A 12647-nucleotide genomic window follows, 5' to 3' on the forward strand; every position below is an offset into this window, starting at 1 on the left:
AAAAATATTGGAACAGGAAGCAGACTACACCGTTAATAACAGTTTAACTTGCTTTTAATCATTTAACTTTTTTGTATAAAACGAATAATGTCAAGTAGGGCATATATTTGTTGTTGTTTTTTCTATGTAATGCAGGGATATGTAGGGCTAACTCTACAGTATTTTCCCTGGTGTGGGGTTGGAGGCCAGTGAGCAAGGTTCAACTGCTGTGCACCACAATCCGGCACCCCTGCACTGAAGCGGTATGGGGGGAAGTGGGATTTCGTGAGGTAGGTAAAAGAAGAGGGCTTAATTGAGTGGGTAGTGTGACGTTAATGTTCTAAAACCTTTTCATAATTTGAGCGCTGTACAGGGTTAGGGTAGTTTCTCCTCAGTTTGGTGTACTGGCTGTCCCAACTTTGCAACATAAACTTTTGTCGATTACATTAACTAAATTGCTAGTTATCCATTCATGCATTTGTGACTTTATTATCTTAAAGGCCAGCTAAAGTCAAAAGCATCGAGGTTCCCGAAAGCAGTTGAAAATTGTACTTATAAAACATTTGCACTTGTATATATGCTTATTTCACACCCCTTCAAAAAGACAAAACACAACCTTAGTTGACCTTTTTTTAATGAATAAATCATTGCATTCAAATGAATGGAAGCAGTAGACACAGTTATTAAATAGAGGCAATTGCAAAGCAATCATCCAATATATTTTTGGGGAGAGATGTTTCAGCTGAGGGTAAAGCAGCAATCTGACACTGAGCACAACTGTAAAGGTTAACACCCATTTCATCACTGTGGGTGCAGAGCAGAAACATAGTGTCTCCCACATGACAGTGTCTGCAGGACAGTGCACCTTCACGATGACACTACACACTCAGTTATCTAGTGTAGTCGTGTAACAAACAGCAAGTTGTTATGTCAGAATGGTGTGCCTTCTATTTTGGACAAAGGCTCAAGTCTGATTGCTGCCACTGTTCCCCAAACACCCAGTACAAAAAACCCAGCTATTAAGAACAAGTAATTTCATGAGTTTCAACTAATGTGTCACCTAAAAGATGTACACACTGGGTATTACAAAATGGCTGCCAGTGGTACTGTTTCAATACACTGTACACAGAAAATCTGATCTTAAACCTGTAAGGGAATGGCTACTTGGAAATAAATTCTCTGATAACATGTTTTGTTTGCTTTATTTTCAGGGAGCAGAAATTGGTCATTAAATGTACTGTAAACTTGTGAATATTTGAAAGCTTACAATTCAGCTTGTATCATGATGGAGATTTCCACCAGCCATACATCAATCCCTCTCACTGACAGCCAATAAAAAAAAATCACTGCCAGCCCAGATGAATGACAGTCAGTCTTATCAGTCCACAGGTCGGCACTTCAATAATCAAAAGCTTGGCTGAAGTTGCGTTTGTGTCCTCTGTTGTTGCCATAGCCACCACCGCCATTCCGGAACCCGTTACCACGGCCACCGTTTCCCCCGAAACCCCGCCCCCTTCCACCTCTGAACCCTCCTCCTCTGTCACCACGGTTACCGCTTCCAAAGCCTCTGTCGCCACGGTTATTGAACTGCTTCTCCTCCAGCTCTGGGAGCTCTGCGGCTACAGTCAGTTGCCAACGGCGACCGTCCTTCCAGTTATCCTGTTGAACGATTGAGCGGGGTGAAAAAGAACGTTAGTAGGGCTACCGCAGTCTGCCAACTTCAACAAGAAAACACTGTCAAAAATATTTATAGTTGACTTTGGATTATTCATTTTCACAAATTTAATTTAATCTTGAAAACACTATAAACAGTCTATCACATATCCTGAACAGATGGGAGATTTCGCTGTTGTTCTCACCTGCATCTCCTTGACTTTGTCAGCTGGGACATCAAAACAAACTCCCTGTAATAAACAGAAAAAGGGTGAGAAGGTGAGTGTTTCTGTCTCCCTCTGTTTTAGAGAGGAGTCAGTCTGCTGTCAGCTATCAGAATAAGAGCCAGGCATGGTCACACCTACAAAAAAGGTTTCACACATTTAATTTTTCCTAACCGATGTTTTGCTGTTTGCCTGTTGTGGATAATTAGTTGTGTACTAATGTCTACTGTGGCTGTAGTAGCTGAATTCACATATAAACTAAACAAACAAAGTTTTTTAAAAAGAAAATACACGGGTTCTTCTCTCAATTTGCCTTTTGATTTACCACCAGGTTTCCCATTTAATTTTAATTTGCCAAGTCTATTACAATCATTTATGAGGCACTGTGTGGGCCTTTTTTGTTGTTGCAAAAACTACTAATCCAAGTGGGATCTAACAAAAGCACTCATTGGCTATCACCTCGACCCAATTATTTGTAGCCTACATCCATGCTCAACTTTATAACTGTATACACCAAATATACTCTTTCTAGTACAGCGATTACTCAAAACCCTATTCTTAACCTTAAGCTAATAAAAGTAGAATTTGACAAGCTGAACCTAAAAAGTTCCACAATGGCTCCCATACTAAAACACAATGCGATCTGAAATTGAAAAAACAAACAGGAAATGTAACAAATATAATTCCTTTAACGCATATATAAACGCCAGCAGCACATCACATATGTACATGTTTGTGCGTGTACATACTGTTCTGCCTTTGAGGAAGGTCATTCCACGAATGTGGTTCTCAATCTCGTCTCCAAGCTGTTCTTTGATGGTTCTCCAGGCGTAACCCAGATTATGCATCTCCTGAGAACACACCAACTGCATAGTGGTGTAACCCTGTAACAACAAACGGAAACAATAACTAAGGTGGAATTAGCGTTATACAGCACATAAAAGCACAACAAATTCATGACGGTATCTAAATCACGGAGGACAAGTACAACATGTTTAATTGCATAACAGGGATAACAGGTCATATCAGGTGGGCCTGTGTGTGTATACCAGGGCTGTTGCAGTTTGAATCATCCTGCAGTTGTTGTCTAACCCTTGCAGGGTGCATGGTACAACTTCTGCAGTGTTTCAGTTAACACTGCAACCCTAGATGAACATATATGAAGCTACTTTGTCAGGCAATGTTGTATGTGAGCGTGAGCAGTAGCCGCTGTTATACCACTTTTTTTGTCTTTTGTTTTGGTTTTTGTGAATATATTTGTGTGTAGGTTGTTGACGAGAATAAAACCAAACCAAAACCAAACTTACAGCATCAGAGTTGAGCAGTGACCTCTGCTCTAGACTTGTGGCTCCAGAAATATGGGCCAGGGCTGCAGCTAGCGCATCAACTGCTCCTCTTTCCTCGATCAGTTTCTCAGCTGACGCTCTGAAGTACCCGATAGCTGTGACTGGAACAGAGTCCAGAAACCTGGACATAATAAAGAAATAAAATAATACCAAATCAATCTGACACGTATTTGCTTTCTTCCATACATCCAAAACAAAATATATATGGATCCACTTGGCTCTCACTCTCCAGAATTACCTACCTGACAGCATCCTTGCTTGATGACTTGATGATATCATTGGCAGTGGGAACGCCAACTCGTTTGAATGTGATACCCTGGAATAATACCAAATCAAATTTGTTTAGTTTGATACTCAATATAGAAACATGTAGAGTCACACAGATTGCATAGAACGTCCAAAAGCTGTGTCTTTGTCAATAAAATGTGCAATTTTACACACTATTTCTGACTACCGGGAAAAGTCGACTTTCAGTCTGGTTTTCTATGTAGAGCAGCAGCACCTTCTTCAACTCTGGCCTCTCCAATGAAACACTGTCACCCCTCTACATTTCTGTATTTGCTACTTTTGATTCTCCACTTCCCTTCTGTGCCTTCTCGTCCACTTCCATCCCATGTGTAACACAGAAGTGACTGAAAGCATTGTTTTTTATTTTTGCATAGCTGCTCAAACAAATAAACTTGTTGCTCTTCTTTGCCCTTCTGTGATCTACTCCTTTGACTGAATTTAAAAAAAAAAAACACATACTGCTTTGTTTTCTACGTAGCGCAGCTGGTCCTCTTCTTTCCTCTGGTAGAAACAGATGCAGACTCCAGTCCTGCCTGCTCGGCCCGTACGTCCCGAACGATGGATGTATGACTCCACATCCTGAAACCAACCACAGACACAGAAAAATGTTCAGAGAAAGTAAAAGGTGACAGGCCTTTATGAATCATAATTAGTTTTGTTTTTTTAAGTGTGCAGTGAAGATTAATCCACTATGAGTTGATTCTTCATTTTTCATCAATCAACCTGTGCTTAAAAGTGTACTGCAGCTGTTTCCATTTTCAATTCAACTCAATCTGAAGCATGCAAATGCTAATTTTCAAATGTAATTATCTTATGTGAATGGAATCTGCACCTTAAGATCAGAAATTATTTATAAATCTAAAATATAACATCTACATAGCAAAGAAATGGCACGTCCAATAAATGCGAAAATATACTCATGTTATAAAATTCTTATTGATACCTTGGGTGGAGAACACTGGACCACCAGGTCGACTTCAGGGATGTCTAATCCACGGGCTGCAACGTTGGTGGCAACGAGAACCTCAAAAGCCCCCTTCCTGAAGCCCTTCAGCGTCAACTCTCTCTGTTTCTGAGGAATATCACCATGGAGGGACTGGGCACTCTGAAAACATATAAACAAAATGAAATGAGAAAATGGTATTGTTCTCGGGGATCTGACACATTAAACATGCTGCAACAAAAAAAACTGAAAATACAAGCAGAAAACATCAGTTTTAAGAAGCGACAGCCCTGGCTAACAAATGTAACTGTCACAACTCCCCAATATTACAAAACTCTCAAATGATTGTTATGAAGTTATGTGATATATGAAATGTCAGTTGATCATTTTACAAATTAAAAAAGGTGTAATGTATTGCTGTTGTATGAATTAGCTATTCATAAACTGTAAGTCTACCTGTTTGATGGATGCATTCATGGAAAGTTCGTTGGCCTCTTTCTTTGTCTCACAGAACAAGATGGTTCTGCCGTGGCTGCCGCTGTAAACCTGGATCACATCGCCTATCACGGCTGCACGCTGTGACCAGTGGCAAGCTATGGCCAGATGCTAGAGGAAAGGACAGACAGAGACAAAAAGATGAACACACAGAGAGAGAGAAACCAGGGAGCAAGAAGAGACATTTTCATTAATCCAGCGGGCAGATTTTAACTTGTACTTCATTATAATTCCACTGGTGTTGATGATGATAAATACAGAAGTCTTAACAGCAAATTAACTTGCTGGGCTTTCCTGATGGAAATATATGTGAACAGTCTGAATTACTTTAACTGTCCCTGCTTACAGGCAACTTTGAGAGAACTAAGCCTAAGAACTAAGATTGCTGTAACGCTTGTTAAATTGCACCCATCACACACCCTTTACCTCTTTCACCTCTGCCAATTAATTCTCTCTCTCACACACACACACACACACACACACACAAACTTACTTCTACAGTTGTTGCAGCTCTCTGTGTTTTCTTGCCAATCAGGTCAACATGTTTGCACTCCGGTCTCATGTATTTCTTAGCCACCTCGTAGACCCAGGGGGGGCAGGTGGCCGAAAACAGAAGAGTCTGTGGGTTGGAGTCAGAGTCTGGAGAGGAGGAGCGCGCACACACACACACACACACACACACACACACACACACACACTTCCTTATTTTACATACATACATACATACATACATACATGACCATACTGATCATTTAATGTACTTTAACATATATGATACACAAACCAACATCCTAAAACTCCACAAATATGAACACACACATACTCATTTTCACAAAAACACACACACACACACACACACACACACACACACACACACACACACACACACACACACAGATTTACTCTACCTTTCTTATATGATGAAGCCAAAATCTCTTCAACCTGTTCTGCAAATCCCATGTCCAACATTTGGTCTACTTCATCCAGAACAACATGTTTCACTTTAGAAAGGTCGAGTTTATGGTTCTGGATGTGGTCTTTGATGCGACCAGGTGTTCCAACCAAAATATCGATACCATTACGGATAGCATCGACTAGACAGGAGGAGAGGAGTGGAGAGAGTTATTATTATTAATGTGTAAAGTATGTTGTTAAAACAACAGACCAAAACCACCTCAAAAAACAAATAACGAGCCTTGAGTTTTCTATCTATTTCAATAGTTAAACCTGAAAATACTTTATAATAAACGTTAAACATTAAGTAGCCATCAATGAAAATAAATGGACTCTTAATGATTTGAACTATTTCAGAATTCTATTTGTTTTTGCATAAGACTTACTCTGTGGGTTGTAGGAGCTGCCTCCATAGAAACAGGTGATAGCCAGTCTCTTGATAATGTCTTTGAAGTCCTTAGCGACCTGGATAGCTAACTCTCTGGTTGGAGTTAACACCAGGACCTACAGACAGACAGAAAAGAACCTCAGCCATACACAAACATAACCAGAGAGCAACTGATACTGGGACTCTGACTGATGTTAGTTTTCGATGATGGTTGAAAGTGTATGTGTGTGTGCACCTTGGGAGCCCGGCCTCTGGTGAGCACCAATGAATCCTTCTGGAGCTTCTCCACCAAAGGGATGGCAAAGGAGAAAGTCTTTCCTGTTCCTGTTCGGGCTTGGGCAATTACGTCCTCTCCATCATATACAGGATTAAATGTCTTCACCTGAATGTCAAACAGGTGAGAGACTCCCCGGGCTGAGAAAGTGATAGAGAGAGAGGGGACAGAGAGTGAGGAAGGAAAGAAAGTGGGACGACAGGACAGGGAGAAAGTTATTTAGCACACCCCAAAGCACCTCAGCAGCTTCAAAGCCCAGTTAACACTCCAAAGTACTTTTTCAGTACAAAAAGAATGTGCTTATTTCATAATGGTGATCACCAAATTTCAAATTCAAAATGTTTACTTCTCAAACACTGACACAAAATGTCAATCAATACTACAATCTTGAGCCACAGAGGGAAAAACTATGGTATAAAAACGTAAATGTGATGTTTACCTTTTAGTTTATCGATGGTGACTTGGGAGATCCTGAAGTTGGAGAAGGCCCCTTCCCTCTGCTCTGGTGTCTCCTCCTAAACAAATAAACAGAGTCAGTCTATATGACTGTTATCTTACCCTACAGCTCACTTCGAAGAGTGTCTGAAACAGCTCAATTATTTATTTTAATTACCACAAAGCGGAGTCATCATACAGCTAGTATCAACACAAACATTCAACTTCTCCTGAGGGGAAAAACTGTACCGTTTCTTTTTCACTGTCGCTAGCTGAGTCTTCACTTGACTGGGACGGTGTCTGGATGGGCGTCTGAATGGGGGTGTTTGGGGTGGAATGTCCGTTGGTTGCTTCCTCTGCGATTGCCTTCTTTTGCTTCTTTCTTTTCTAAATCCCAAGATAAAAGTGGAGACAGTGTTACACAAGGAGCAGAGTAAGACCTCATCTACAAAGCCAGAGAATATGCATTTAAGTTTTAAGCAAAATTCTAATCTGCCACCAATCACCTCTATAGCCTTTTCACCATTTACCACGAGAGATCGTCCAATGACCCACAAAACAACTTGATGGATAATAAATATAGTTTGTTGTCCATTTAGTTCCAAGACTAGACAAAGGAAATCTGGTAACTAAATATTCAAACTAACACAGCACTGACCTCTGTGTCTCCTTCAGTGTTCTTCTTAATCTTCTGCTTTGGTGTTTCAACACCATTATTGTTGCCATTGATGTCTGTGGCCTCATCTATGTGGCCGTTCACTTGGTCCGCTGCCAGCTTGTCTTTTTTCTTTTTCTTCTTTGGTGCTGGAGGTTCACAGTCTGGGTCCACCTGCTCTTCCTGGTCCTCCAGCTGCTTCTTCTTCTTCAGTTTCTTGCCCTCCTTGGTCTTGTTCTTTATTAATTTTTTATTAAAACAGAAATGATAAAAGGCATAGGTTTTAGTTAAACCAAATACTGAGCAACGACTAAAAGTTTTAAGAAACTGGCACCTTGGCAGCTTGAGTAATTTAAAGTTTGCTGTTATCTCAGCGTATTGATAAATATAATTAAAAGATAATTAATTATATGTGGTTATGTAAGGTACAATACATCGAAGTGGTTAACAAACACCACATTCTATTTGTTACAATTATTATTAGACTTTTTAAAGTGAATCAAATTTATTTTTTGTTTATGAAAAAAAAAAGAACTTGTCAGTTCAACACCACATAATGACTTTATTTTGACTTCTCGTAATTATTATAACTACAACTGAATGATTCTGGAATAAGTTTCTCATTGAATTTTGGTTATTAAGTACATATATTATTTCGTATAAAATAACAGAACTCATGGCAATTCATTTTTAAAATTGTATTTACAAAAATTAACAAGTACAAAGTACAAAAATTAAAGTACACTGTATTTGATTTTGCACAACCAAGGATGCACTCAGATCATGTTCATGTTTTTAATTCGTGTCCTCATGAAGTGTATCGCTTTTGATCAACTAATTGATCAAGACAAAATTTATCAACAACTGTTTTGAGAGATGTCTGCATTTTTAAATATAATGTAACTAGATGACACTCTAGTTTGTGGTGCTCAAAGCGCCAAATAAATAAATAAATAAATAAATAAATAAATAAATATATATATATATATATATATATATATATATATATATATATATATATATATAAATAAATATATATATATACACACACACACACACAAAATGCATGGATTGTCTCATTCTGGTAATACGCCTGTTTCCTTTTGTCATATTATATATATATATATACACACACACACACACACACACACACACACACACACACAGCTTTATTTTACATTACTTTAACATTTGAAAAACTCAACAGCAATGTCTGTTTCCAGAAATCATGACCCGGTTACTCAAGATAATCCACAGACCTTGTTGTGACCAGTTTCATGTAGGAACTACTTTCTTTCTATTGATACTGAAACTCTGCAACTCACACCAAAACAATCTAGATGGATAAATAACACTACAGGTAAGAGGAAAAATATGTACTTTTGATTTTGGGGTGAACTGTCCCTTTAAGTTCCTTTAACTGTAAGTGGAGCTTGAGTTGGGGATGCTTTGTGAAAAATATCAATCACCACCAATAAAAATAATCATTAGTAACAGCTATAGTTCATTTGAATTGTTTGTTTTACTGTTATGAGAAGGTTGTTTGTATACTTGACTAACAGCTGACGAGCCCAGCTGTAGAACACGTCATCAGGTCGCGCCCACAGCGCAGATACACACAGATCTAAGCAGTCTCCTAAAGGCTTCCACGTTGTCAACCCGTAAATCCGTGTGATCTATAGATCAGCTCGCTAACTCACAAGCATGCCATGCGATCTTCTAGCTAGGCTAAGTGGCTACATTAACAATGTATGCAATCATTACGTTAGCAGTGGATCAAATTCACTTTGGGACAGCTTTCCAGAGTGACTTTGTAACATCTGTCCAGGAACTAAAGATGAAACATTGCCTTTTGGCTGACTCTGGCGCATTTACAGCAATGTGCACTGTGCCTGTTAAATAAACCAAATAAATAAATACATAATTCATACAGCTATTGATTAACGTTACAGTGTTAATATTATTTCACTACTTGTGTCGCGGCATAAACCTATCTTACGTTGCTTTCCTAACAGTTAGCTAGCCGGTTAGCCGAGGTTTCAGGTTAGCACGTTCAGCCACATGTTGTCAAACATGGAGCAGCCGGAGCAGGACGTCGCACTAGCTACACGGATTATTTAGTCTGTCCAGGGCGACACGACCTACGCAGCTCACCTTAAGGGGTTTAGCCTCCGCGACAGTGTCCACATCTTCCTCCATGGCCTGATCTTCGGTTTCAAAGATGATTTTTGTCGGCATTTCTCTTCCCTGTTGGAACCCTCACCGTAGACACACAGGCTAACCCACGGGCACGCGGATAGAAAGGAACGCGCAAGCCTGCGCGCTGAAGAGTGTTCACGAGCCAGACTCAGAAATACAAGTGATAGAAAAGCGCTACAGGGCACAACACGCAAGAACATTAATTACCTCAAGACGGTACTGTCCAAAATAGATAACTGCGAATTCTACACTATGTAGAAGAACTAAAAGGCAAGGTGTGATTTCTAAAATAAAATCAATAACTTTTATAAAATTTGACAAATAGTTAATTCTACTATGCCTCACATGAGAATAATTATTGTAAAAAAAAAAATAGTGTGGTGTGGAATAATGTGTGTGTGACAGAAATACTGAGGAAAGCTCAACTAAACAAGCCTAAAGATGTTTCCTTTTCTCAGTTGATAAACTCATTACAGCAGAATCAAGGCAGAAAATCGCACTACAGTCAACATCAAAACGGTAACGATAATAAGTTCCCAGCAGATGGCGCACTGTGTCCTGTTCTGTAGTGCTTTGTCCTTCACATTGTAGGTATGCTCACCAGTGTGTAAGAGGCCTTTTGATGATCTGTTGCATAAAGTGTAACCATGGAGTTGCTATAATAAGTCTACTTGTCTTTACACTTAAAATCCACCTGAAATTAAATTGCAAGTTTTTTTTCTGTGCTATAAAAAGTTACAAGCTTGGCAGGTCAATATATAGTCATGCCCCTGTCTCTCAGACTCGAAGTTAATGTTCACCTGCAACTCAAATAGGGAACTTAAAGTTTATTGTCATCTTTGTTTTAGCTTGCAGCACATCTGTTTGTGTGTTTGGACTGAGATATTTGGGATCAAGAACTTTGTTGAAACTAATATTACTGAATGACCACATGCTAGATAATTTAAGTTGTTTAAGGCAATATTTGCATTCTTTTCGAGGACCAAGGTTAGACTGCGTTTTACCTGTCCTCAATGTAATATTTCACTTTGCAGCAATAGCTTTTTTCACATCAGACATGTGAAAATAACGGTGTTAATAACATTACCATCCTAGCTTGATTTGAAACAATGCAATTTTGGTAAATTATGTAGATGTAGATCTACATAATCAGTGAATAAAGGTAAAATAATCTCCAGAAATTGTCTAAAAACTTGCCCACGGTCCAATAAATATCTTTTCTGCCTCTTCTGGACAATGAGAAGTGTGCAGATAATTTGTTTGCTAATCACAAGTGCATTTCAAATGAGCTCCTTCATGTGTTATTTCAGTTTTGTAACCAGTTGGACACCAACATGTTTCACATGTGAAATTTTATTTGGGGATTTGGAAGCAAAATTATTAATTTGTAACTGAAACCTCAGTTAAATTTGCTTAATGAAAAATAATATCACATTTTGGATAAAGAGCAAATCTGTGTTGTGCATAAAAGATTGATTTTAGATCATTTGGACGAGTGGACTCACGTGTCTCCACAGTCCACGTGTGCACACAATGTCCACTGTGCGAGCGTGTGGTATGCGTGTCACGTGCAGCACGCACATGCACGCCCAAGAGGGACAATGATGTACTACTTTTGTCTTGTAACCTATTATGTGATGAAATGGCCTGTAGTTTTGTCCCAACTTCTGTTGTCTTATCTGCTTGTACTGTAGGCTATGTGGCCTGTATATCTTGTGCTTTTTATTTTTGACAGAGATGACAAAGTTCGAGAACACAAGATCTCACATTTGGCCTTTTCTGTAAAAATTAAGGTGCAGCAAAGCAGGTCTTGTCTTGATCTTGCAGGAGTAAAAACCTTCCATTGGGCCAGATGTCCTCAGGTCCTCTCACACTCTGTTTAATTCTTCTTCAATAAAACTCTTGAGTCGAATAGAGTCCAATGCAATGTAGATTTTACTGTAATAGCAAAACAAAGTACACGTAAAACCGAGTTGGTTCATGAAGCAACTGAACAGGCTCAGTTGTGCATTCACTTATATTTTCAAAACATGCTCCTCCTGGGGGGTTGTTAGGATGTTCCCTATTGGTCCATAATCAAAACACGGAAATCAATGACAGTCTCTGATTGGTTATGAATTATTGTGCCATTACAACAAGTGTGAGGGTTCCATTACACAAGGAAACTTCTGATTAAAGACATGAAAACATGATTACCTCAACTGTCCTTGAATAAATTGGATAAAGATAATGGTATGGTTGTTTTTTTTGAGAAACTAAAACAGGAGGATCTGGGCAGAGAGATATGACTCCTGGGAAGAGCATCTTTTCTGTCTCTTAATTAGACAGAAAGAGTTTATCACAAAACTTCCCAGGCTCTGTTCAACGAAATACAAACTTTTGTGTGTTTTTTTCTGGATCATAAATTCAATGTTTCTTTGATTAAAATGTAGCACATCATAACTCTGCAATAAACGAGCACCCTCCGACCTTTGGTAAAACACATCGAAGCCCATAGCAGTTGGTATTACGTGTGTACAGAGAGCATGCACATTTTCTTCTCTCAATTGTCATGTATGTCCATCAACTGTAGACACTTATTATAATCTATAGTACGTTCTAAAATATAAAAAAATAGAGGCTTTGTTACAAAACTATATGTATTAATCAGGAAACATTACTTGCAACCAAAGAATGAGCTAATTGATGCACTAGGAACACAGGGAAGGGGAAGGTCTGCCCTTTGTGCTCCAGAGTGGATAAGCAATTGGGGTGCCAGAGGCAGAGAGCTTCTTCACATAATGGGCACCCTTCCACAGGAATGTAGGTGCAGTA

The 12647-nt window shown here is 39.0% G+C and overlaps 1 protein-coding gene across 1 annotated transcript; it reads right to left on the reverse strand.

The window, feature by feature from the left end:
- Positions 1 to 595: 595 nt before the first annotated feature.
- ddx21 (DEAD (Asp-Glu-Ala-Asp) box helicase 21) lies at positions 596 to 9948 on the reverse strand. The gene is made up of 16 exons (XM_044195828.1): positions 9789 to 9948; positions 7638 to 7871; positions 7229 to 7366; positions 6984 to 7059; positions 6506 to 6684; positions 6269 to 6386; positions 5837 to 6022; positions 5422 to 5567; positions 4890 to 5039; positions 4434 to 4595; positions 3950 to 4069; positions 3445 to 3518; positions 3164 to 3323; positions 2606 to 2740; positions 1839 to 1883; positions 596 to 1638 (listed from the first exon to the last, which is right to left on the reverse strand). Exons 1-16 carry the CDS (start codon positions 9870 to 9872, stop codon positions 1378 to 1380), a joined length of 2268 nt encoding a protein of 755 aa, XP_044051763.1. The 5' UTR covers positions 9873 to 9948; the 3' UTR covers positions 596 to 1377.
- Positions 9949 to 12647: the final 2699 nt, after the last annotated feature.

Source organism: Siniperca chuatsi, linkage group LG1, assembly GCF_020085105.1.
Source record: "Siniperca chuatsi isolate FFG_IHB_CAS linkage group LG1, ASM2008510v1, whole genome shotgun sequence".
NCBI classification, from domain to species: Eukaryota; Metazoa; Chordata; class Actinopteri; order Centrarchiformes; family Sinipercidae; genus Siniperca; species Siniperca chuatsi.

What these genes read in the sequence shown, in the direction of transcription:
- ddx21 (XM_044195828.1), bottom strand. Translation starts at nt 9,872, where the DNA reads ATGCCGACAAAAATCATCTTTGAAACCGAAGATCAGGCCATGGAGGAA. An exon ending in GGCTTCATCATATAAGAAAG is followed by an intron (nt 5,568 to 5,836) that starts GTAGAGTAAATC and finishes CCTCCTCTCCAG; the next exon opens with ACTCTGACTCCAACCCACAG. An exon ending in CCTTCCTCAAAGGCAGAACA is followed by an intron (nt 1,884 to 2,605) that starts GTATGTACACGC and finishes TGTTTATTACAG; the next exon opens with GGAGTTTGTTTTGATGTCCC.